This window comes from Crinia signifera, chromosome 7 (assembly GCF_055691185.1).
Source record: "Crinia signifera chromosome 7, ASM5569118v1, whole genome shotgun sequence".
Taxonomy (NCBI): domain Eukaryota; kingdom Metazoa; phylum Chordata; class Amphibia; order Anura; family Myobatrachidae; genus Crinia; species Crinia signifera.
This window is the reverse complement of record NC_139223.1, coordinates 108,137,315-108,164,991: the sequence shown is the minus strand read 5'-3', so window position 1 is coordinate 108,164,991 and position 27,677 is coordinate 108,137,315. Positions and strand designations below refer to the sequence as shown.

General features: G+C 44.9%; 1 protein-coding gene and 1 long non-coding RNA gene across 3 annotated transcripts in view; one reads left to right on the top strand and one right to left on the bottom strand.

Annotated features, from left to right (window-relative positions):
* Nucleotides 1-27,677, bottom strand: part of ADCY5 (adenylate cyclase 5) — a 411,020-nt gene that overhangs the window by 95,024 nt on the left and 288,319 nt on the right. For both annotated transcript variants that reach the window (XM_083153598.1, XM_083153599.1), the window contains exons 7-9: nucleotides 25,737-25,878; nucleotides 4,237-4,377; nucleotides 952-974 (exon numbers count right to left, since the gene is read on the bottom strand). In XM_083153598.1, the coding sequence (XP_083009724.1) occupies nucleotides 952-974; nucleotides 4,237-4,377; nucleotides 25,737-25,878 (306 nt within the window). The remainder of the gene's footprint in view (nucleotides 1-951; nucleotides 975-4,236; nucleotides 4,378-25,736; nucleotides 25,879-27,677) is intronic.
* LOC146020458 (uncharacterized) overlaps nucleotides 1-27,677 on the top strand; it is a 58,251-nt gene that overhangs the window by 29,973 nt on the left and 601 nt on the right. The window contains exon 2 of the long non-coding RNA XR_014450795.1: nucleotides 27,429-27,545. This is a non-coding gene — a long non-coding RNA (uncharacterized LOC146020458). The remainder of the gene's footprint in view (nucleotides 1-27,428; nucleotides 27,546-27,677) is intronic.

The following is a 27,677-nucleotide window of genomic DNA, read 5'->3' as shown; positions in this document are numbered from 1 at the left end:
TCCCTGCCTGCCGCCGTCCTCGGGCTCCCTGCGGCATCGCCGCAGGAGTTAAAATTCGACAGTCAGGGGCAGTGAGCCCCTGACTCGTTGAATACTGGAGCCGGCGAGGCTCCGGAACGCAGCGAGCAGTGGCGAATGTGCAGCGAATCCTAAACAGGATTCGCTGCACATCGCCAAAATGCTCATTGAATACTGCCCATAGACTCACAAGTGACTGTCACTGGTGCTTCCTACCATCCAGCAGGAGTGGCATCTAAATATTGCCTGTAGTGGTGAAGTTTGAACATATTTGGAATGGGTGCTCACTGCTTATAATCCAGGTATTCTTGTCCTTGTGTTAGGAACTGAATGTTGTTAGATTCCTGATAGAGGCCTGCAATCTAGTGGTATTATGCTTTATAAACAGGGGGTTGTTGTGGATTTATATGGGTCACTTGTTTAGGGTGATGTAGGTTTATGGTTTTCATATTTGATTTAAGGTGCGCATACACGGTACAATTATTGTATCCAATTTGCACTAGATCGCATCGCATTGCATAGGTTTTGCAATGCAATGAGATGAGATGAGATCTAGTACAAAAAGTGCAGCACATACTTTTTGAGCTGTGCGATGAGATGTGTTACGGGTGCATCTCATCGCACCCAGCAATTCTACCGTGTATGTGCACCTTAAGTTACCAAAAACGTTTTTTAAACGAAGGTGGCCCATAATGCTGTGGCAGTTGGTAGTGTGGTATGGGGTATGCTGTTATGTATATCTGCATAAACCATTTGTAAAACTTTTTTTTCTAACAGTAGCTACTTCTACTATGTTCACTATATTGTTCTTTATTAAATATATAAATAATAAAGAGTTAAAAAAATAACATTTGAGGAGGATATATAATATATTTTTTTATTCAGGACATCCAAAATAAAATAAAAGACTAAAAAATAAACATTTCAACTTACTTATCTTTTGGGTCTTCAAATCCCTGCAAAAAAAAGAAATAAATACAAAAATGGTGTGTTTCAGGATATATCACAGGACAAATAACACTGTTTAATAACAAAATTTGCATGATTTGTTGAATAAAATAGTAAAAAGTATATTGGACATTCAGTAACATTAAAAACCATACAAACTGAAGCTACATGTACTGAGCCAGTTAGTATGACACAGATATCTCTGGATGCCAGCCTCTGTCTCACCGGGATAGTGTAAATCAGCTTATGTTTTCTCTTCTGTGCTTCTAAATATAAGCTTTGTTTAATGATTATTGTTATTAATAGGAAGGACTAAATCTGATTGCCTATATATATATATATATATATATATATATGGAAACTTGTGGGGATAGCACTCATTAATACTTGGAATTTGGACGGGTGCAGATCCTTTTGAAAATAATTTTTATGGAAACATTACATCCAGAGGACATAGATGAGGCAGCACTCCTTTAGAAAATACAATAGAACTTTTAATTCATATGGCAAAAGTTCATAGCCAGAGGGGACTGGGATGCAACTGATAGCATTACAAAGGCATGATAATCAGTGGATATAATCACCAAAGCGTAGCATAATCAGGCAGCAGTCAACGGAGCCGTTTCGGCTTATACAGCCTTCATCCTGGACTGACCAGGATGAAGGCTGTATAAGCCGAAACGGCTCCGTTGACTGCTGCCTGATTATGCTACGCTTTGGTGATTATATCCACTGATTATCATGCCTTTGTAATGCTATCAGTTGCATCCCAGTCCCCTCTGGCTATGAACTTTTGCCATATGAATTAAAAGTTCTATTGTATTTTCTAAAGGAGTGCTGCCTCATCTATGTCCTCTGGATGTAATGTTTCCATATATATATATATATATATATATATATATATATATATATATATATATAGAGGACAAAAAACCGGCACTCACTTTCTCCACTTATGTATCCTGCTGGGGTGCCTCCTTAGGATTGATACAACAACCCAATGCAATATTCTGGAACAAAGAAGCACTCCTCAGACTTCTTAGCAGGTAAAACTTAGTCCTTTATTTAAGGTGCCCAACGGCATTTCGGGGCGTACTCCCGTCTTCAGGGACTGCTTGTCCCTGAAGACGGGGGTACGCCCCGAAACGCCGTTGGGCACCTTAAATAAAGGACTAAGTTTTACCTGCTAAGAAGTCTGAGGAGTGCTACTTTGTTCCAGAATATTTTATATATATATATATATATATATATAGAGACAGAGTGATGTGTGTAGGCACTCGGGGTCTTAGAAGAAATAACATTTATTTTTATCATTATTTCTTCTAAGACCCCGAGTGCCTTCACGCGTCACTATCTACAATTACCATCAGAAGAGCACCAGAGCAATACTACCAGTATTTGGTATTCCTAAGAATGGGGTGCAAACAACTCCAACACTTCCCAGGATGGGGTGCGGTGGCCTGTGACCACACACTCTAGTAAATAAAAATGCAGGGGGGCCAGCTCTCACCATAATAAACTAACTCACCTTAACATACAAATAATCAATTAAATAAATAATGGGGTTTTAGTTCATTAATTGATCAATGCATTTAAGCTTGCAGCCCATCGCCAAGGGACCCCATTTCACATGCAGTACAGAAATGCTTCTGAAATATTTATCTAGCAGTCATTCACAAAGCAAAAAGAAAGAGTGTTGCAGTATGTAAGCCTCTGTGACGTACTGTAAAGCATCTGTTATGCGCCAGTGAGACGCTGTGCACAGATACGAGTGTGCACATTCTCCAAAACGTGGACAATGTATAAAGCAAATTGAAGTTATTCTCTGATTTCTCAGCAGTCACAAAGATATTTATAAAAGACCCTGATTTTACAGCTCCATTAGACACAAAATGATTTTCCACGCTTGAAGTAGATGCATTATTTAAAGAAAGTGTAACCATGGAAACACAAACATGCAAATCTACACACAATTGCAATGAAATATAATGTACTTTTCTTGCTTCATAAATGACGGTTTCTCTTTTGTGTAAAAGAAGATAAAGAATAATCATATCTTATCTTATATGAATATTTGCTTACTAGAATAGATGTATTTACAGTATATGCAGCAGGGAAATTGCTTTAAGCTCCTTTTAGTTTTTGGACAGTAGTAACCAAGTAAAAACTCATAGGGTAAAATGCCTAAATAAACCCTTTTCAGAATAACAAATGTAAGCCTCAAACAAAACTTAAAACAAGTATAAGTTTCCATACAGTCCATAGAACTCTCCATACAGTCATAAAAAAATCTCTCCATGCAGCCATAGATTTTATATACACATAGAATTTTGCAAACAGCCACATAAAATTTCCCAAGCAGCTCTATTGCACAATTCTCAGTTAATAGAACTCTCCAAACAATCCAAAATAATTCTCCATATTGCCCCATAGAACTCTCCAAACTTGCATGTAAAACTCTCCCAACAGCTACATCTATAACTTTCCATGCAACCTCATGGAATGCTCAATACAACCTCATAGAATGCTCCATGCATCCCATATAATGCCCCTTATAGCCCATTAGAATGTTCCATACAGCCCCATAGACAGAGAGCTCTCAGCCAATCCCTGGCTGCCCATTCGTTTGTATTGGGGTTTTCTTCCTTGCAGCTGCGGCTGCCTGATCCTCCTACACAGCTTGCGACCCTTTCTCCTGGCTGACTCACCGGTGTCCCCCACCTGCTGACTATTTGTCAGCTCACCCTGCCCGGCTCTTCCTTGAAGCTCCCCAGCATCCACCACTCGGCTCACCCCTTGCAGCTCCCCGGGAGTTGCACATAAATCACATGTGATTTATCATATGCAAAACTTGGCACATCAAGTGCCTAATCGTGTGTCCCCCTCCCGGGGAGTTGCAGGGGAAATCAGGTCCTAATGTATGGGGGCCTTAACTCAGAGGATGGCAACATAGAAAGGGCCAGATGTATCAAGATTCAAAAAGTGATAAAGTGGAGAGTGACAAACAGCCAGCCAATCAGCTCCTATCCGTCATGTTACAGTTTGGGTTTGAAAAATGACAGATACAGTAGGAGCTGATTGGCTGGTTGTTTATCACTCTCCACTATTTAATTTTTTGAAGCTTGATACATCTGGCCCTAAGTGTACTTTATACAGTGCTCTGGAATCTATAACCATGAACAGTATGTACTGTATGCATATGGTTTATGATCTTACAAGGTACTTCGGTTGGACCCCAGAGGCCAGGGGCACTGTCAATAAACCACATACCATTCTCTTCATTTCTTTTGATACTTGATTGTTTCCCAGGTGGTTGTAGAAATTCCGCTCCACTCCCCAGTGAGCTGGGTTATGTCCAATGGAGTTTGTTCTCTGTCTGTTCATCTTTGCAATCATTGCCTTTTCTTCTTTCTGCATGAAAGAGAAACAGATCGATTTTCTGAATAATTCCCCAGAGTACATTGCTGTAAGCAAATGGCACATTGATTTAGTGACAAAATGACAGCCAACATTTGTGTTTATACTGTATATGACAAGCACAAGATTAGCTCTGTCTTCCATCGGGGTTTGGGTGGATCCACTCACCCACAATGATCATTTTAATGCAACAATTAGTATATACATTTTGTTTTACATGTGTTTTCTTGGAATCGGGACATCTGTCAGAATGAACTTAGGTCTACAGTCATTAGGTCGACCTCACTCGGTCGACTGGCAGGAAGGTCGACCTGACTTAAGGTCGACATGGGCCAAGGTCGACATGACTTAAGGTCGAATTTGCATAAAGGTCGACATGAGGAAGGTCGACTGGTCATAAGGTCGACATGGGTTTTTTACTGTTTTTTGATCCGAATGTCGACACAGTCGACATGGACACAGTTGGCAATGAGAATCGGACCCTCGCATCGCTCGCAATGCTTCGGGCACGGTGCCTCGCTGCGCTCGGCACACTATTTTATTCTCCCACCACGCCCTAGTGGATGGTAGGGCATGAAATACCGCCTGTCGGCACATGTCGGCTCAAAAAACAGTGAAAAACCCATGTCGACCTTATGACCAGTCGACCTTCCTCATGTCGACCTTTATGCAAATTCGACCTTAAGTCATGTCGACCTTGGCCAATGTCGACCTTAAGTCAGGTCGACCTTCCTGCCAGTCGACCTAGTGGGGTCGACCTAATGACTGTAGACCTAAGTTCATTCTAATAGATGACCGCATCCCGTTTTCTTTGAGTCACTTAGTTGGGAAATGGAATGTTGTCACTGGCAGAGTGGCCTGTTTTTAAGCCAAAAATGTATATTACTTTTGGATATTGTCTATATTAATTTAATTAGAATGATATTTGTGTTTCATTAAATCCAATAAATAAAGTAATCCGAGGTGTTTCCATAAACAAAGTGTTGTTTTGACTGGATGAAAGATGGGCATATTATTTCCTTGACTAATTGTCAATTCCAGTCTTATGACATGGGAAAGTTATGATACTCAGTGATGTGACCCCAGGTGAAGGGAGCTGCAAAAACAAACTCTGTCTACAGGTCTACTAGTTCTCAAAATGTGGATAAATTGTGGGCCCAGTAGTTCAGTCCATGATAAGAGATGTCTTAGAACTTATACTGTTATGTTTTCTAAGAGATAATCCACCAGAAAGGATTATATACAGTATACAAGGTTGTACAGTGTTGGACCAGTGCTATTATTCAGCAGGAACCATTAGGAAGCTGTTCTGGGCCAAAATGTACTTTCCATAAGAGGGGCTTTATTTTAAAGTCACCTGTGAGTGCCTTCGTTTCTAAATACAATATATACATCTCTCCATATCACTATCTCTCTATTTAATTGAACCACTGACAGCTGTAAAAGTTTTTTTTTCATAAAAGCTCCCCCAGCTGTTACATTATCACCTGACTGGTCAACCCTGTCCGGAGTCCCTGGCTCAAAAGGGCTACAACCCCCCGCCGCCCCCCCCCCCCCCCCCCCCCATCCAGGGCTGAAGCCAGGGTTATACCTAGCACACCAAGGCTGTATTTATTAGTATTGCATTTATGCATATCTGAGGAGCCCTCCCTGAGACTGAGGGGATCCCTCTGACGTCAGTCAATAGGAATCTCCTCACCCTATAATGGGGAAAGCTCAATAGGCTGTGCAACTCTCTATGGATGTCCATGTTAAGAAATTAACATGGGCATCTCTGGGCGGTTCCCACCATAAGAGCCTATGTTAAGAGTTCAACATGGGCGCATATGATGGGAACCGGCAAATCACTCCGACTGAAATTTTTTTTTTACTATATTTTGTGGTGAGGGTGATTTAACGGGGGCATTGGCATAACTATAAATTAGGTGCCTCCCCTAAAAGTTTCAAGTGCCCCCTTATGGTATCTGCTCAGTTTGGTTCATTGCCAGGGAACCTCCCCCCACCACCGTCTACAGCTGCAGGTCTGTCGCACCTGCCCCCATTAAAAATGTGCCTTAATAACTGTCTCCTCTCTGGAAGCACCGCTTTTGGGAGGAACATTTTCAATGGGAGCAGGTATGATGGGACTGCAGACAAGTATGTGCATGTCCAGGCAGTGGCATAGCAATAGCCCTACAGAACCATAAAACCACCCAGCAATTCCACGCCACTGCAGGGACAGCTGGGGCTATTGCTACACTGATCACAAGTTGTATGAGAAGTGGACTTACTTATGGAAGTGGAACAGTACATTATGTAAAAAGAAGCTTCTTAGTTTTCTTCTAGGAACACACCTGTCCTATAGCTTGTTTCTGGAGCCTGAACAGCTTTATGAAATATTTCCCATTTAGCAGTGATCCCCACCAGCTTATATCTTGCCTCCAGGCTACATGGAAGAACTTTCTCCACTGCTTCTCTACTGTATATGAAAAATCCAACAGCTAGCATTTCTGGTATGACTGTGCTACTCCTCCCATATGTGCCCGGTTCTGTCTAGGCACTTCTGCCCCTGCCCTGCTCCTTTTGCTTCACACTGTAGATCTGTCTGTCTCCCCAGTCACCAGCGTATATGTTGCCATGTCCCCAATGTGAATGCCTCCACGCCCCCCAGTCACTAGGTATTTTTCCATGTGCCCTCTTCTGTCACAGCATGTATGTATGTCACCTGACCTGACTGTGAGGCCCACTAGGGAGTTTCCCTGTACACCTGTCATAGTGCATGCTAGTATTGAGACACCCCTGGTGTCTATAAATCTAAGCAAATAAGCATTCGATGCAGATCAGTCGATTATTGGCCTACCAAGTAACCCTTTGAATAGTCATAATGAAGATGTTGCCGACATGTATATTGCATATAAAGATGCAGTTTCTGGCTACAACACTCATATAAAACAATTACGACACACTCCAACCACCCTCCATTACCACCCACAAATGGTCCCTCGCTGTGAATCAATCTACGCCTAAATTCTCTGTCAGTGACATCAAAGAGGCATTGGGACACATTGTGTCCTCCTCTCATAATTACTCATGGAAAATATTAGGATTGTTTCAATACATTGAGATCATATGGAGTGAAAAGTGTTGTGTGATACAACCCTGAGTCTAGTAATTGTATGAAAACAGTATTGGAGCTGATCTGTATATTTCACATTCATTATTATTATAAACTGACATTTCTCACTTACAGTAGTTGTCTCTTTTGAAGAACAACATAAAAAGCTGTTTAACAGCTGTTTAGCTCTGGTAAACACAGGGATAGTTACCAGGAAACCTGCTTGATTAGCCTCTGGTTCCAAACAAGGGAGACAAAAATCAAGGCATTTTAGTGATGCATAAGTGCAGCTCTCGCTTGAGTGTGAACAAGTGAGAGTGTTTATTATCAGTCGTATGAGGTGATCTGAGGACATGACAGAGTCATCTCACAAACAGGACATCCGATAAAGGAACAAAGAGAGTATTTTTTTTCATATTCCCACGAATGTGCAATTCCCTCACTAAAAGCCCCCGTCCACTAAGGCGACTTCTCTGAGCGGTGAAGCTGTTCACAATCCACACTTCGGAACAGCAGTGTCACATACGATATATCGTATGCGGTCCTTTCGCATACGATTTATCGCATGCGATCCCAGCCAAGCCTGTCTGGCTCAGATGTGATCCAACAGATCACTTCTGCAACCGGATTGACTTGCATGGGACCACGCTTTGCTTTCAATCACATGCAATTCGGCCGCTTTTCATGTGATTGATTGTAGCAATCGGCAATGGCAACGCATCTGGCACCCCTATTTCCCCTCAAATTTTGCATAATATTGCACACAACAGTTTTTAGTTGAGCTACTGTAGAGCAAATTGTAGTACACCATAACAATTAATTTGCAAGAAAATGCTTGTGAGAGAACAGCAGTTTGATCCTGTGAGAGCTGGAGAAAGACAGTAATGTATATAAAAATAAGGGGTGTATATGGTGGCTTATGCAGAAGCTAGGGAGAGTTCAATTTGCTGGGTGCAAAGCAGCTGCCTACACTGAATTCTCCCCAATTATGATATAATTAATTCTCTCCCCTATACACTTCTGCAAGCAGTGTGTAAAGTATTACCCGGCACATCCTCAACTCTGTCCACAAATTGTATGGAAGAGGAGAAAATGATATACATGCAGTGTCGGACTGGGGCATTAAGGGCTCACCAGGGAAATGTTGCTGCAGGGGCCCACTGAAGGGCTGTGGTCAACCACTGGTAGTAGGTGTGGTCATCAATGTGAGGAGCGTATCCACAAAGGACACATATTATGCATTCTACAATTTAAGTACAATACATACACTGCTGCTCTCATTCCTATATGCACTGCCACTTATATTCATACATACATGTACTGACCCTCCCATTCATACATACATGTATGCACTGACGCGCCCATTCATACATACATATATGCACTGATGCTCCCATTCATACATACATACATACATACATACATACATGCACTGACACTCCCATTCATACATACATATATTCACTGACGCTCCAATTCATACATACTGTACATATATGCACTGATGCTCCCATTCATACATACATACATACATGCACTGACGCTCCCATTCATACATACATACATGCACTGATGCTCGCATTCATACATACATATATGCACTGATGCTCCAATTCATACATACTGTACATATATGCACTGATGCTCGCATTCATACATACATACATACATACATGCACTGACGCTCGCATTCATACATACATATATGCACTGACGCTCCCATTCATACATACATAAATGCACTGACGCTCCCATTCATACATGCAAGCACTGACACTCCCATTCATACATACATACAGTATATACATACATACATACATGCACTGACACTCCCATTCATACATACATATATGCACTGACGCTCCAATTCATACATACTGTACATATATGCACTGACGCTCCCATTCATACATGCAAGCACTGACGCTCCCATACATACATACATACATACATGCACTAACGCTTCCATTCATACATACATGCACTGACGCTCCCATTCATACATGCAAGCACTGACGCTCCCATTCATACATACATGTACTGTCGCTCTCATTCCTACATGCACTGACGCTCCCATTCATACATACACTAACGTTCCCATACATTTATACATACATACATGTACTGCTGCTCTCATTCATACTTATACTGGGTAAAGTGCCACCGAGGGGGAGGGGGGGCTATGATCGCAGGTGTCAGCATTAAAAAAACCATGTGGTCCATCAGAGAGTTCTAGCCCACCCCCTTTCCTCCCTGCGTGGGTTACTTTGGGTACACTGATACATGATGTTCTCTGACAGAGCCTGTTGCCCGGCATCTCTGTGCAGCCCTATGCGCAGCAAATCTCTCTCCTGCTGGCTACAGCACACTGAAATCAGTGATGCTGTACTGATAGTCCCTGACCAAGCCTGCCGCTTCTGTGCAGGGAGGGACACTGAGCGGCTACAGCTCCACCCCCCCCAGCTGACATCATCCCCAATCCCACATACAGCGCAGGCCGCAAGAGCCTACCACTCGCAGTCTACAGCTGGGTGGCCCAGGTCAGATAATACAGCCGATATATAAACTGATTCCGGGGCTGCAGGTCACGCCCACACGCAAGAGGGCGTGGCTTAGAATTGGTAGGGCCCACCGGAGATTTCCACGGCTCCCCGGTGGCCCAGTCCGAGTCTGTATACAGGAATGGACTATGGACAAAACTAATTCTAAAGACTGTAGATAGAGATGGTAATAATTATGGAAAGGGATGTCCGATGAAGAAATATATCACAGGGAAGAAGCTGAAATGAAAGGAACAATGACCTTCTCAAGGTAGAGACGGTGAGTTAGGAAAAATTGGGTGAAAGAATCGCCAATCGTTGCCCCGCACCAGGCGTCAGAAGGGGGCTTGCGTGTACGAGACGTCATCAGAGTCCTCTGCCGCCCGCCTCCTTCACCTCCCCCACAGCCCCCACTCCCTGCCCATCTCTGACAGGGACGTACGAGAGTGTGAGACACTCACATGTCCCTGTCAGATGGAGCTCCTGTCCGCCAGCCTGCGCCAGCTCAGGACATATGGCACGCAACCATCTGTATCTGTCCGCCAGCCTGCGCCAGCTCAGGACATATGGCACGCAACCATCTGTATCTGTCCGCCAGCCTGCGCCAGCTCAGGACATATGGCACGCAACCATCTGTATCTGTCCGCCAGCCTGCGCCAGCTCAGGACATATGGCACGCCATCTGTATCTGTACTTCCATTCATGTACATGATCAGTGACTGATTAGGCAGTATCCGGTCCTGGGGTTAACAATGTCTAGGTCAACAATGACTAGGTTAAGCACTAATGGTCGACATTGACACCTAAGTATGGTCGACATTCCCTAGGTCGACAATGACAGAAGGTCGACACAAGCTAAAAAGTCTACATGAACGGGTTTTCTTTTTTTTCTTCAAAATATGTTTATTGGTGAATTAGGATACAGAATAGAACTAGCTCCATAACATAGAAGCATAAAAGTACACATATAAAGTGGAAAAAAATCAGTTGTGGTGCAGTAAAAAACGTGATTCTTTTTAACAATTTTATAAAGATATAAGAAAAAGTTGTGAGAAGAGGAAAAGTTAAAAAGGGAAGAGAAAGAGACTAAGAGGTATAATAGGAAGAGAATAGAGGTAGGAAGAAAGGTTTAAGGAAAAGAAAAAGGAACGGGTGCGTCCTCGATGGAATATGATGATAGCAATAGTATATTGGGGGTCAGTCAACAAGGCTCGGTATCATAGTGCAAGGGGAGGTGATCTGCAGGAGGGAAGCCCAAGGCGTCCAAACAGAGTTGAATTTTTCAGAGGAGTGTTTAAGGATGCTCGTCATATACTCCATGCGGTACACATGCCTTATGCGGAATATAATGGAGTGCAAGGATGGAGCCACCAGCTTTTTCGGATCCATCGCGATCTGGCAGGTGGTCGCAGAAAAAACATGACGCATCATTTTGTTTTGAGGCTTGGATAGGGTTGGGACATCCAGTGGTAGGAGAAAATATTTGGGGTCATTTGGAATGGGTGCAAGTAGTAGATTTTCTATATATTGGATGACCTCTTTCCATAGATCGGCTATCTTAGGGCATGTCCACCAGATATGCATGAATGATCCCGCGGCATTGCATCCTCTCCAACATCTGTCCGATACATTGGAGTATATTTTGCGAAGTCTAGAGGGGACATAATACCACCTATAAAGCAGTTTTTAGGTGTTTTCCTTAATTTTGACATATATAGAACTTGAGACAGCGTTGCCCCATATCTCTGTCCAATCCTCATCACTTAAAGAACCATTTAAGTCTGTACCCCAGGCCTTTTCAGAAGTGGCTAGTTGGGGGGTGGATTTATCAATGAGTAATGTGTATATAAGAGAGATTAGTCCTCTAGTGGTGGACCGACGAAAGCATAGTGCCTCAAAAGTAGTTAAGGGCCTGTTGGTGACAATAGACTTCACTGTGGAGTGAAGGTGTCTAACTTGGAGGAACTGAAAGAAGTTCCAAGTAGGTATTCCTTTGTCAGCTTGGATCTGAGAGAATTGTGGAAAATACTCATCTGTGGTGATGTCGTTAAGAAACATTATACCTCTGTCTTTCCACGGGAGGAATGCAGTGTTGTACATGCCCGGAGGAAAGGCAGGATTATGTAGGATAGGGATGATTGGGGATGGGCTGGGTGCTAGGTTATACTTTTTATTTGCGTAGTCCCAAACAGATAGAGACCGAGACATTATTGGGTGAGAGGTTATACCCTTAGATCATTTGAGTCTTGGGATCCAGAGGAGGGAAAAGACAGAAGAGAGTCCCAATTCAGCAGCCTCAATATCCATCCAGAACTTTCTTGCCTCGGGGTTACACCATTGAACACAGTGAGCTAACTGTGCTGCTATATAATATTGTTTAAAGTCAGGGATACCCAGTCCTCCACTATGTGAGGGGCGCTGTATTGTTTGGAGGCGGATTCTGGGGTGTTTGTTCACCCAAATAAAACGGGAAGCTTGAAATCTTAGGAATTGAAGGGACAAAGATTGAGAGGGTTTGAAAAAGATAAAAGAGTCTAGGAAGGACATTCATCTTTGCCGAGTTAGTAGGTCTGTTTTAATTTGATCTAAAACCCTGGGGAAATTTGCCTGGAATAGCTGGTGAGTTAAAAAGATACCAAGGTATTTAATTTTCCGCTTGTGCCAATTAAATGGGAAAGAAGCCTCCAGCGTCAGTTTGGTTGGCCCGGGGAGGTAAAAGTCTAGAACTTCAGTCTTGTCAGAATTAATTTTATAGCCAGAAAATTGGGAGTATGAATCTATTTCGGCTAGTAGAGGTTGCAGGGATTGAGTTGGGTTACCCAAAGATAGCAGAACATCGTCAGCATATAATGCAATCTTATGTTCAGTCAGCCCTACCTGCACACCTCCGATATCCAAGTTGCTTCGTATTCTTGTGGCAAGGGGTTCCATTACTAGTGCAAATATTAAGGGATAGAGAGGGCAACCCTGCCTGGTGCCATTTGTGATGCCAAAAGGTGAGGCAGTGCAGCGGTTGACTGATACAGTGGCAGATGGGGATTGATAAAGGGCTTGAATACCTTGAAGGAATTTTCCACCAAAACCCATCCTTCTAAGGACCTGGAAGGAAAAAGACCATGAAATACGGTCAAATGCCTTCTCAGCATCCAGTGTTAGAATTAGAGATGGCAAATTCTGATTATGGATGGTGTGTATTACAGTATGTCTAGAGCCCATCTGGTGTTGTCTGAAGCTTGTTGACCTGGGATGAAGCCAACTTGATCAGGGTGGATTAGATGGGGAAGGTAGGTGGCAAGGCGTGTCACTAGAATTTTTGCATAAATTTTGAGATCAACATTATGTAGTGATATTGGTCTGTAGTTAGCACATTTCGAGGGGTCCCTGCCTGGTTTAGGGATCACTATTATATTAGCTTGCAGGGAAGCTGGTGCGAAATATGCTCCAGTTCTTTTGCAAATACTTTGTAATATTGGGCTGTGAAGCCATCAGGACCTGGGGCAGCAGAGGGGCGTAAAGATTTAATGGCAGCAATGGTTTCTTCTGGTGTGATATCTAGGTTTAAGGCAGATAGTTGTCTGTCTGATATACTAGCAGGGGTGTATTCGAAAGATAGGATTGGACCTAGTCTGATTCACCTGGGGAAACAGGGGGTACCTGTAGGTTATACATATAATAAGGAACTATAGAAGTCTATAAATTCTTCCACCATTACCTGGGAGTCATATGTGGGCCATTCAGTTTATCAGAGTGAAGTTTTTCCATGGTGGCCAGGGCTTGTTTACGCCTTAACTTGTTAGCTAGCAAAGAGTCTATTTTATTTGATTTGTTGTAAAACCGTTGATGCAGTTTCTGCAGGGTAATTGCTGCTCAACGTGAGTATTTAATTGACCTTTGAGATTGTGTATTTGTGCGAGGAGTGATGATGCGGGAGAATGTTTATGTTGAGCCAGTAAAGTGGAAATTTAAGTTTCTAAAGAAGAGATCTCATGAGCTGCTTTTTTCCGCATAATAGAGGTTTTGACCATTATATGGCCTCGTCGAGTAGCCTTATGGGCTTCTCATATAATTCCAGGGTCAATATCTGGGGGAATTATTATCCTCAAAATAGTGTTGGAGGGTTGTCCTGAGTTTGGTTAGGGTAGAAGGTTGTAAGAGTAGCGTATCGTCCAGGTGCCATTTACGCGCTGTTGGAGGGCCCTGAAGGAAATCTAGTAAAATATATACACCCGCGCGGTCGGTCAGTCCAGGTAAAAGGGGTAATGCCAGAATCAGAGATTGAAGATGAGATTGAGTGGGATATGTGAAGCATATCTATGGCCCTTATTCTGATCGGTGCGGATATTCCCGCATTCTTACGGAGCGGTCCGCACGCCACGGTGTTCTGCCGCGTGCGGCCATCGCCCGTAGAAACGCCCACGTGTCCTCCGCATTCGGACGGACTCACTCTTTAAGAACAGGGCGTGTTTACGGACGACATACAAACCATGCGTGTGCGGGAGAAACACTCAGATTCTGCACGGTATTACAGAGTATTACAGAGTATGCTCGGGAATACCGCATCCGAACGGGAGCCAAGCGGTGCTACCGCCCGTAAGCGGAGTATTTACACAAACCATGCGTGTGCGGGAGAAACACTCAGATTCTGCACGGTATTACAGAGTATTACAGAGTATGCTCGGGAATACCGCATCCGAACGGGAGCCAAGCGGTGCTACCGCCCGTAAGCGGAGTATTTACGCCAAACAACCCACTATTATGTATCTTCTGCAATACATCACATGACCCACTTATTCAATTACCTATCCTCATAAAAAACTGCTTATTTTGAATTGGAATCAATTAGATGCCAATATATCCTTACAAGCATGCCTAACACATGCATTGCACACATTAACCCTTACAGCAATTTAAGTGCAATGGTTTCAATTAAAGCACTGACAAGCATCCTATTAGTGAGTAATGAGTAAAGGAGTCGATTTTATTGGGTTCAGGTGTTAATGCTTGTAGTCATTAGGCGGTCCGTTCGCCTCCCGCAGGAACGAGTGGTGTCTGCAAAGCAATAGTGGCCTTTTGGACACCGCACATTTCTTCCCTTTTTGTTCGCGTGCATTCGGAGTGCTATCCGAATGCACGCCCCCCAACATAAGTGTACTCCCCCGTGTCCGCCCATGTTTCCGCCCCGTTTTGCCCACTTTGAAACTACGCCCATGTGTCATTCCGCATGACGCCCATAATACGCCCATATTTCCCGAATGATTGCGGTGACCAGTTTTGTACGGGATTTGCCCGAACAGGTACGGAGTCAAGGCGTGGCACATGCGCGTGGCGTTCTCCACGCATGCGCAGACGCCGTAAAGACGCGATCCGAAAGTATGCGGGAAAGTACGCGTCAATCAGAATAAGGGCCTATGTGTGAATAGTGTTGGTGAGGAGCGGAGTAGTGAGTGTAGTCTCTAGCTGAAGAATGGCACAGTCGCCAAGAGTCGCATAGGTTTAATTGTTTAAGGGAAGAGGTGAGGGTGAGGGATGCTTTAGAAGGGTTAATTGTTGATCTAGTACCTGTGGTGTTAGACTTATCTAAAGCAGGGTTGATAACAGTGTTAAAGTCCCCACCAGGAATGATGTGACCTTGTGCTTTTTTCTAGAGACGTTGGAATAAATTTAGAAAAAATGGAGATTGGTCTTGATAAGGAGCGTATGGAAATAAGAGTAATAGCTTCTGAATGTAAAGTGCCTATTACTATTATGTATCGTCCTTCTGGGTCTGTTATTGTCTTAGAGTGGATAAAAGGAAGGTTGCGGTGGATTTAGATTGCAACTCCCATTTTTTACAGTCAGCTGAGGCAAAGAAAGTCTGGGAGAACTGCTTACCTTGCAATTGGGTGTGCGAACCCGTGAGATGTGTTTCTTGAAGAAATGTCTGCTTTTTCCCGTTTCCAGGCCACAAGAACTATAGTACGTTTTTTGGGGGAGTTAAGCCCATTGACATTAATAGAAAGTAGTTTCAGAGCCATAATCAAGTTATGGAGCCAATATAATCTATAGTAGGATTAAACAACAAAAGGAACAAAAGAGGAAGGGACAAAAGGTACCAAGGACCCACCTCAGAAACAAGAGTGTCATGAACGTGTTTTCATTGTGTTTCTTTTTTTAAAGAAACGACTTGGTTCATACTTTACCATCTAAGTGGGCATATGTTGACATAGACACCAAAAACGTGAAAAACTTGAGTCAACCTTTTCAGTGTCGACCATGTTCACGTCGACCTTTACCCTGTGTAAATGTTTTGTTACTATCGACCTAGAGTATGTTGACCATTCTTAGGTGTCGACCTAGTCACTGTCCACCATCAGTGATCAACCGAGTAACTTTTGACCTAGACATCCTCTATACCAGGGGAAGCTAACTCCAGTCCTCGAGAGCTACCAATAGTTAATGTTTTCCAGGACTCTTCACAGAATCATAAGTGAAGTAATTAGCGTCACCTGTGGATCATTTATAATGCGTCAGTCAGTAATGTGTGCATCTGTGCCCCAGCAAGGTGATCTAGAAAACGTGAACCGTTGGTAGCTCTTGAGGACTGGAGTTGGCTACCACTGCTCTATATCATAACTGATAAGGCCACAGATATGGTGCCAGAACTGGGAGGGGGGGGGGGGCAATTTATTCCATGCTTGTTAACTATCATACGTGTCAATGTACTGTGGGGGACAAAGTTCTTAAGGTGACTGCCAGATGGCTGTGCCATTGTAAATACTGGCGGAACCATTACTTATACATTGTGCTTCAATGCCAGCTGGTCACCCTACAGTCAAATTTACCATTACATACCACAAGCATTAGAGCTTACATGCTAGTTTTATAACCAGGGCAGCTGAGAGAAATGACGGGCCTGGTAAAATTTTGTGGGCGTGGCCTAAGTGTGGGAGGTGTGGGCACCTCCAGCACTTAGGCCATGCCCCCAAAATGTTTAGAGGAGGGTGAAAGAAAACTCTAGAAACTGTAATCTCAGCAGAAGCACAGAACATGCTGTAGAAGTGTGTGCTGCTGTTGCTACCCGGGAGGGATGGAGGGGGAAGGGAGGGGTCGGACCAGGGCCCCTCCAGCAAGCCTGGGCCCGGGTAATTAGTACCCCCACCCCCTCTCGGCTGCCCAGTTTATAACCTTCATTACATGAACATTGGCAACATGAATAGCAAGTCCTGAGCTTCCATACACATGTATTTTTCAGCATTATAAGGGCAGCTACAGGTACATTCGCCTAGGGCACCTCCCACACTTAGGCCACACCCCCAAAATGTTTAGAGGAGGGTGAAAGAAAACTCTAAAAACTGTAATCTCAGCAGAAGCACAGAACATGCTGTAGAAGTGTGTGCTGCTGTTGCTACCCAGCATTATAAGGGCAGCTACAGGTGCATTCGCCTAGGGCACCTGGAACCTTTAATCAGGCCTTGAACATGATCACAGATAATTACATAAAAGTACTGTATCTTGCCAACTATCCCCTATTTGTTGGGAGAGTCCCCATGTCAAGGCTTTGTCCCTCTTTCTGAAAAGGGATAGCTTTGTAGGGATCCAGCAGGTCATGTATGTCCAATTCACTGCTACTCTGTTTAACGGAGAAAATGGTGTATGTAGTGGAATGGAACAGAATAGAGGCAGTCCAATGCACTAAGGAAGGTTCTCAATAGGCAATTCATGACCACAGAACCATCAATGGGTAGTACGAAGGGAAGTATTTTTACTGTTTAATAGCAGCATTCCATATTCTCTGCAATGAAATGATGTTCTGCTGATAGTTTCCTTTTTTCCCCTTGTTCCGAGGGAATACGGTCATTGAGTCACCACCAAGTAGGTCTACAAGCATTTGGTCGACACCACTAGGTTGACATGCAGATAGGCATGACTTGACATGACTTTAGGTCGACATGGGTTAGGTCGACAGGGTCATTAGGTCGACATGGGTCATTAGGTGACATGGGTCATTAGGTCGACAAGGTCATTAGGTCGACATGGTTTTTGTTTACTGTATTTTTTGAACTAACATGCAGACAGGCGGTATGTCATGCCCTACCATCCACTAGGTCAGTGGTTCCCAACCCTGGTCCTCAAGTACCCCCAGTGCATGTTTTCCAGGTCTCCACACAGAATCTCAAGTGCTGTAATTCGCTCCATCTGTGGATCTTTTCAAATGTGCCTGAATGAGTGCACCTGCCGGGTGACCTGGAAAACGTGCACTGTTGGGGGTACTTGAGGACCAGGGTTGGGAACCACTGCACTAGGTCATGGTGGGAGAATAAAATAGTGTGCCGAGTGTAGCGAGGCACCGTGCCCGAAGCATGGCATGCGCATGTGCCGACAGGTGGTATTTCATGCCCTACCATCCACTAAGGTGTGGTGGGAGAATAGAATAGTGTGGCGAGCGCAGCATGCCATGCGAGGGGACACGGTGGTACCTTTTAGTGTTTATGTTGACTGTCGGCATAAGGGTTAAAAACAACACCATGTCGACTGTTTTACTGTCGACCTTACCCATGTCGACCTAATGACCCTGTCCACCTTAACCCCGTCAACCTTACCCCTGTCAACCTAATGACCATGTCGACCTTATGACCCTGTCAAACTTACCCATGTCTACCTAGACTCATGTTGACCTTCCTGCATGTCGACCTAGACACATGTTGACCTAATGCATGTCGACCTAATGGTGTCAACCTAATGACTGTCTAACAACTTGCTGGTGATCAACTGATTCACACCCGTTCCGAGATGGCTGCAAGGCTGCTGCTTAGTTTGTAGCTTTAGAGGGTCACTAACACAATGCAACATGGATGCATTATTTTGATTGGGTGTCAGAGAGCCATTCAGAGAATAATACAGTTTCAGCCCATACCCTGTAGCTATATCTCTGACTGAGTAGTATACTGTACATCCACACTTGACGGAACTTATCTTGTACATGCGCAATACATTGTGATGGTTCACACCATTGCAGGGCTTGCAAACTATGAAAACTTACCATCACATGGGAGGATACAATGGCAGAAATCTCCTAATGAAACTTGACTATCAATGTTCTTCCCTAATAGTTATGATATGTGAAGCATAATTTCATTGTGCACACATGCATTAGATACCAAGAATAAATGTATAGGGCAGCGGTGGCCAACCCGTGGCTCGCGAGCCGCATGCGGCTCGCCACGCTGTAATGTGCGGCTCCCATCCCATCGGCGAAGCGGGGTTTTGAATTTGGCACCAATTCGGCTGCCAATTCAAAACACCGCATCGGCTGCCAATAGGAAACGGCCGCAGCGAGCCAATCAGCGCTCGCCGCGCCGTTTCCGCCCCGCCCCCGGCGTCTGACATCAGATGCCAGCGGGAGGGCGAAAAGTCGTCTCCACGCCGGCGGAGCGCAGGAGCGCTCCTGAAGATGCGAGAAGCCGCCGGAGGACGGCGCAGAAGACGGCGGCGGGGAAAAGAGTTCCGGCGCCGCTGAAGAGGCCAGAAGACGCCGGGATCAAGACAGAAGATCTCCGGCGCCTTCTGCAAGAAGAAAGAAGATGGCTCCCGGAGAGGCCATCAGGGGTGGTAAGCAAAAGAGCTGACGAAGCTCCCCCCAGCGGCCTCTCCCAACACCAGGTAGGGGCCTTTGGCCTCCTACCCCCCATCCACCCTAGACCACCGGGTGTCGGGCACTAGGCCCGTGGGCACATTCAGGCCCTTCCGGCCTGTGGGCGCATTAGTCGGGCCCTCTTGGTCCGTGGCTCATTTGTTTGTTGGGCCCTCCTGGCCCTCTAGGTGGGCCCTTTCGTTAGGAAGCTGGGCCCTCCAGCATAGGTGTTGCACTGTGGGCAACACCCGTGCTGGAGGGCCCAGCTTCCTAACTGTGGGGGGCATATGATGTTTGGCACTGTGGGGGGCATAGGATGTTTGGCACTGTGGGGGGCATATGATGTTTGGCACTGTGGGGGGGGGGCATATGATGTTTGGCACTGTGGGGGGGCATATGATGTTTGGCACTGTGGGGGGGGGGCATATGATGTTTGGCACTGTGGGGGGGCATATGATGTTTGGCACTGTGGGGGGGCATATTATGTTTGGCAATGTGGGGGGCATATGATGTTTGGCACTGTGGGGGGCATATGATGTTTGGCACTGTGGGGGGGGGGATATGATGCTTGGCACTGTGGGGGGGCATATGATGTTTGGCACTGTGGGGGGGCATATGATGTTTGGCACTGTGGGGGGGGGGCATATGATGTTTGGCACTGTGGGGGGGGGGCATATGATGTTTGGCACTGTGGGGGGCATATGATGTTTGGCACTGTGGGGGGCATATGATGTTTGGCACTGTGGGGGGCATATGATGTTTGGCACTGTGGGGGGCATATAATGTTTGGCACTGTGGGGGGGCATATTATGTTTGGCACTGTGGGGGGCATATGATGTTTGGCACTGTGGGGGGGGCATATGATGTTTGGCACTGTGGGGGGCATATGATGTTTGGCACTGTGGGGGGCATATGATGTTTGGCACTGTGGGGGGCATATGATGTTTGGCACTGTGGGGGGCATATGATGTTTGGCACTGTGGGGGGCATATGATGTTTGGCACTGTGGGGGGGCATATGATGTTTGGCACTGTGGGGGCATATGATGTTTGGCACTGTGGGGGGGCATATGATGTTTGGCACTGTGGGGGGCATATGATGTTTGGCACTGTGGGGGGCATATGATGTTTGGCACTGTGGGGGGGCATATGATGTTTGGCACTGTGGGGGGGCATATGATGTTTGGCACTGTGGGGGAGCATATGATGTTTGGCACTGTGGGGGAGGCATATGATGTTTGGCACTGTGGGGGGGCATATGATGTTTGGCACTGTGGGGGGGCATATGATGTTTGGCACTGTGGGGGGCATATCTGGCACTGGGGGCATTAAGTTTTGTCATGTGGCCACTCCCCTTGTGTCATATGACCGCGCCCCTGACCACTCCCCCGATCACGCCCCTTTTTGTCGGGCGCGCCTTTGGCGCGCGCATGATGTTGGCTCTTTACCTCTGACCGGTTGGCCACCCCTGGTATAGGGCATGTACACAATAGAATTAAACTATACAGCTCATCCACTGCATATAGGTAAAAAAATACACAAAGCACTCAGACACTTTTACTGTATACCTTGCTCTAGACCAGGGGTGGGGAACATTTTTTGTGCCAAGGGCCGTTTGTATGGGGAAAAAATCCTTCGGGGGCCATAGCTAAAAATGTCTCTTACAAATTGTCCTGCTGCAGCCATCCCACGCTCTGGCGGCTGCCGCTGAATAGGACACACAGTCTCCGGCTGCTGTTGATTAAGAGGAATCTCGCGAGAACTACTGACCTAGGGCCCAGCAGTCTACTTATTCAGATGGGAGATGGAGGCCCTCAGTGTGTGCCTGGAGACTCTTGTTGAAGAGCACCTAAATTTGTAGCTTCAGTAGCGGCACTACTGCCTGGACAGTGCTAAAGTACAGTACATCCTTCGGTCACGAAGCACCTGCGCTACTACTGCAGCTGTACCCCCCCAACCCACAATAGCCACAGTTTTGGGGTGCTCAAATCTATGTTTGCTCACCAAAAAAAAAAATAGGCTCAGGCTGGCCCTTGGCTCAGGGTATATGCCATATGGAAGAGAGGAGGAGGCTTCTGTCTGTGCCATGCTGGGGAAGGGGAGAGGAGACTTTATACCTTTGGGACCCAGAAAAGGTCAATTAGGACCCCGATTTTTGTAAGTGAGGGGACCCATGGACCCATCATTTTTGGGGGTTTTCGCGATCACGGTTTACCCTATGTCCCTCTATCTATCTATGCCCCCATATGGTGCTCCATCTGTCTTGTCCATGTCCCCAATCTTGGGCTGTAGCCAGTTAGCATCACTCCTGCTCATTCCCCCTCCCTTTCTCTCTCGCTGACACTGCCTAATTCTCTCCCTGATGCTGTCTCTTTCTGTCTCCCCCTCTCTATAACACTGTCTTTCTGACAGTATCTATCTCTCCCTGGCACTGACTGAGGTTTATGCACACAGACAGAGTTTGCTAGTATACTGTATCTGTTCTTCTGTGGAGCACACTATACAGGAAATAGGCATGACTGGGTGGTAATGGGGAAGTTTCAAGGGAGTGGGCGTACAGTATATGATGACTTTGCCGTGTGCTGAGGAAGATGGGACACCTGGTTCAGATGGATCTTTTACATCCAGGGTGGGTTGGGTGCAAGTGCAAATAGCAATGGTGATGATGATTTTGTTACAAAAATAGATACATATAAACACCAAAAGTTTAAATATATTTAAATACTTTTACTACTTCAGCAACTAGAACCTTACTATACTATTTAGCAGAAGATTAATTATAAACTATAAGATAAAAATTAATCATAATGCAATACTATTTAAACAGCCTCGTGTATAAAAAAAAAGAGAAGAAAAGTCTTATTTTGAAATAACGGCAGGAAATCACCACAAACCCTCATACAGTATGTAGATTAAAAACTCTTACTTGCAAATGAGAACTATGCAGTCTTTTCAATTTGCCTTTATCTTCAAATGTATATTCATGCATACTGTATAATGAATTTATTTTCCATGCACATAATATGAGAGATGAAAAAATATCTAGTGCAACAGTGTATGTTGGAAAATTATATTTGAAAAACCTAAGCAAATAAGCAAATAAAGCATAACTCAAATAAACGTTCCAATAGTTTGATCTAATGCCCCTTTCCCACTGCAGGTCTTAAACTTGCCATTTTTTTCCCTTTCTAAACGTTTAAGGCTGCAGTGGGAAAGCACCAGAGTTGATTTACAACCCGTTTCCAGAGCCGTTTTTTATGCAGTGAGAATGGCTCTGAAACGGTATTTCAGATCCCACACTAGTCTCCCCCCCCCCCGGTACCTGTCCTGCCCCCCCCCCCCCCCCTGGTACCTGTCCTGCCCCCCCTCCCTTGGTACCTTGCAGTTGGTACCTTGCATCCGGGCAGTGGGGCAGCATGGTAGGCAGGGTAGGCAGCGGGCATTCCAGTGCTCCTAGTCGGCAGGTCCCAGACTGATGCAAGAAAGCATCATGCAGGAGGAGGCTGCAGCTGGTGCCCAGACAGCGGGGGGCACTGGGGATCCGGGCAGCGCGGTCCGTGCTCAGGAGGAAGAAGCAGAGGAAGGTCCATTAGGAGATTGTAATTTCATCGACGGGGGTCCCTGCCGCGAATGGGAAATAGCGGAGCCGTTCATTAAATATGCGCATATTTAATTTTCGGACCCACTATTTCCCCCCGCCGATGAAATTACAATCTCCTAATGGACCTTCCTCTGCATCCTCCTCCTGATCACGGACCTGCCCGGATCCCCAGTGCCCCCACTGCCTGTGCACCAGCTGCAGCCTCCTCCTAAATCATGCTCCTGCATCAGTGGGGCACCTGCCGACTAGGAGCCCTGGCATGCCGCTGCCTACTGCACTGCCCCGCTGCCCGGATGGATTGCTGCCAGGTACCAGGGGAGGAAGTACAAGGGGGGGGGGGGGGGGAGCGAGGGTACCAGCTGGCAGGTACGGGGGGGAGGGGGGGCAGGACAGGTACCAGGGGACACGACGGGATTAAACGGTTTCACTGTGATGTGAATGGTACTTAAACAGTATTTAAAACGGTAATCTACTGCAATGTGAAAGCTAATACAGTTTTAAATACCGTTTAAATATACCGGTTCTTTAAACGGCTTTGGAGTGGGAAAGCAGCATTAGAGAGAGGAAATTTTCAAGAGCACTAAAAACAATAGCGCAATTCACTCCAGGGCTTCCCCAAACCTTTGAAGGACCTGCCCACCAATCTCTATCCCTGGTGGTATCAGTAGTGTCTCACTCATGACCTTGATGTGTACTCCTGGTAAAGCTATGAATGAGGAGAGGTTCGGCTACAGACGTAAGAATAAAAAGAGGCTTAGGCTTCCACATGCACACTCAGCTTTTTATTATAAATGAGCGAATTCTTACATTAATATAATGTAGTAGGTAGGCTATTGTGGCTGACTCAGAATTAGGCCCCAGTGTGTGTACTGCATACAGGAGGCCTCAACCATATGAAAAGTATTGTTTATGAAAAGCTTTTCTGTACTTCTTTGTACATTTATTCTATCTGTTAAGTGCCTTGAGTCCTATTGGAGAAAGAGCGCTATATAAATAAAAGATACTTATGTATTATCACGGCGCCCAGTTGCATTGATTGTATGCCTTAAGTGTTAGGCATACAATCACATGTGATTGATGCGATTTTGCGGTAAAATCGCGTTGAGCGCATCGCATGCGACCAAATCGTGCATGCGATGCGATCGACGCGATTTTCCCATAGGAATCAATGTTAAATGGTTAAAAATGGTCCCTGACACCCGAGTTCACTTTAGGGGCAATGCTAAATGCCCCCCAGGGCCCCCCCATTAGGTGCATTAGCCTAAATGCCCCCGCATTGTTAACGCCACCCCACCATCAACGCCAACCCGAAGTGTGGCAAGCGCGGTGGTATGCGTCCTCCGACCTTTTCATACCCCCAATATCCACGTCGGCGTGGAGTTGATTTTATATAGTGTGGCGAGCGCAGCGAGCCACTGAGCCAAAAGCATGGCGAGCGGACGAGGAATACGAGCCTGAAGTGTGGCGAGCGCAGCGAGCCCCGCAAGGGGCCGCGAAATAAATGTTAAGTAATCCGCGTGCGCTCGCCACGCTTCGGGCTCGTACTCCGTGTCCCCTCGCGGGGCTCGCTGCGCTCCCCACGCTTCGGGTTCGGTGTCTCGCTGCGCTCGCCACACTATATAAAGTCAACTCCATGGCAAAGTGGATAGTGGGGGTATGAAAAGGTCGGAGGACGCGTACCACCGCTCTCGCGGGCTCGCTGCGCTCGCCACGCTTCGGGTTGGCGTTGATGGGGGGTGGCGTTAACAATGAGGGGGCATACACCTAATGGGGGGGGCCTGGGGGACATTTAACATTGACCCTAATGTGAAATGGGGTGTCAGGGAACATTTGGAACCATTTAACATTGATTCCTATGGATACATTGCGTCGATCGCATGCGCGATTTGGTCGCATGCAATGCGATCGACGCGATTTTTCCGACATGATGGAAAAATCGGGCGCCGTGATAATACATAAGTACCAAATAAAATTATTATTATTATTATTATTATTATTATTAAAAGAACCAATGGTAAAGTAGAAACAGAATACCCCTGTATTGTGTATAAGCTCTACATTTGTAATGATAAGACTATAATGGCTTCACTTATAAGCCTTATGGGTAAAGTGACTAGGAACACTATGGGAAAGATGTATCAAGCCTAAAGAGTCAAGATATAGGCAAATGGAGAAGTTGCACAAAGCAAACAATCATACTCCCTGTATTAACTTTTTAAACATCTGGTTATCATACTGTATTGTTGTTTGGAAGGGCTTTAGAGGATAAAAATGGCAGAGACTGGTTCACTATTGATAATTGGTTATAGGAATTTGATTGTAGACAGATATTTCAGGTATTCTTTTGGTAATGAGTGTATAGGTGATTTATTGCACCGACAGTAAATACAACGTTTTTATGATTACAATGTGTGCAAGAGAAATACACATATTCATGTTTGATTATTCAAACCATCATTCAGGTGTATCAATCTAAACAGCCATTGATGTGTATGCCACAATGTCCTACCCGCTTCTGGCTGCAGCGCACGATCAGAAAGGTCTCTATGTTGTGGTCCTTAAGATAGGCGTTCCGCTCCCCTCCAGCACCTGCCTCCACTTCATAATCTCCATTCAGATAATTCAGAGTCGCCTTTGTGATGTGAATACGTCTGAGAACACAACAATAAAATCCAGGGTCATAATATTACAGAACACAGAAACTAATTCCTTAATAGTGACTGTGAATAAAATCATAGCAACATCTACTAGTTATATACCATATACCTGTGACTGTGTCACACATGACACACCGAACTGGTGGTCCATATTACTGTTAACGGCACTGTCACTTTATGGCATTACATATCCTGTGCAGAATTGCTGCCAAAACTGTTTCCACATGTGGAACCACCACCGCCGGGACATGCAACCATCTTGCCTGCAATCAGCTGATTGCTGCTCAACCAATCTCAGACCTGATTCCTGTAAACTTTCAGCAGCCAGAGCTCCCTATATAAATCTCTCTCTGGTCATGGTCCTTTGCCAGAACAACTTCTACTGCAGTTTGCTATCTAGCTTCCTGTGTGCAGTTGTTCTAGAGTTGATACATTACCTTATGTCACACAAAAAAATGATTCTAGAGGTGGAGAAGTCAAAAGAAAGAATCCGGGACCTAATACTAATACAAATCCACCACAAATTAGACCAGTGGTTCTCAAACTGTGTGTCCTGACCCCAAAGTGAGTCCCGACCTTCTCAGCATGGGGTTGCAACTGCATGTTGCTGACTATCAGGCTGATGTCTTTTCTAATCTCAGTCAGTGATTCAAGAAGCATGAAAAAATCTGTTGAATTGTCTGTTATTTTAGACTCCTCACATCATTGTGTGCCTCCACAATGCTGCCATGCATGTGCTGTCTGCTGACCTAACATGTGATGTAATCACCTTCTGCAGTAACTTGCTGGGGTCCTGTAATTATTTTTATTGTCTGATTTGGTCCCAGAGCCAAATAGTTTGAGGACCCCTGAATTAGACCATAAATGATGTTGATGATGAAAACATAAATCCAGCGTATTGTGATAAGAGACAACATCCTTAATTGATAAAATGCAACAGACTTTTAGAAGCGTCTGGGTGGCGAAACCTAAATTGATGATATATAGATCTTCTATCCACACTATTATCATCTTCCACTTCAGCTACTATAACCTCTTGTTACCTGGCTTTCCATTTGTCTATCCTAAATACTGCAGCAAGCACATGCCCTATCCACCACATGACTGTAGATCCCTACCATTGTTCTCTATACTGTAGCTTTGATGTTTGCTTGACTGATGCACTAACACAAAAATCACACCTTTCACTGTGCACATTATGTACACTTCATAAACCTCCTGTATTTCTGCAGACAGTTAATCACTCAAAATGTTCAATATACTGTATTTAGATTGAAGGGAATATATTAATTGTATTATTTATTGTCACTTTATTGTATTTTTTTATTGAACTTAAAGAGATATATATATATACATACATACACACACACACACACACACACACACACACACACACACACACACACACACACACACACACACATACTTACTATATAAATACTAATGCTATTTATTTTCCACAACTTTCTACCTCTCTGCAACAACAGCTCTCACCATCTTCTACATTTATCTCTCCTGACTCTTCTGTTTCTCACCTGTACCAGACTTTTGGAACAGCCCTTGAGGAAGTGGCTACAGCTTCCCATTAAAGCTCACACAGGCTTAAATACCAACTGTGGAACTCCAAAATAGCAAGACAACTACAAAATGAGTAACATACTGTAAGTAGAACGCCAATGGCAAAATTCTTATAATCTGAGTGATTTCCTCACATATAAGACTATCTACCACTCAAACAAACATACTTCCAATCTCTCATCTCTTCTCATGCCACCAACCCTAAGTGACTTTTT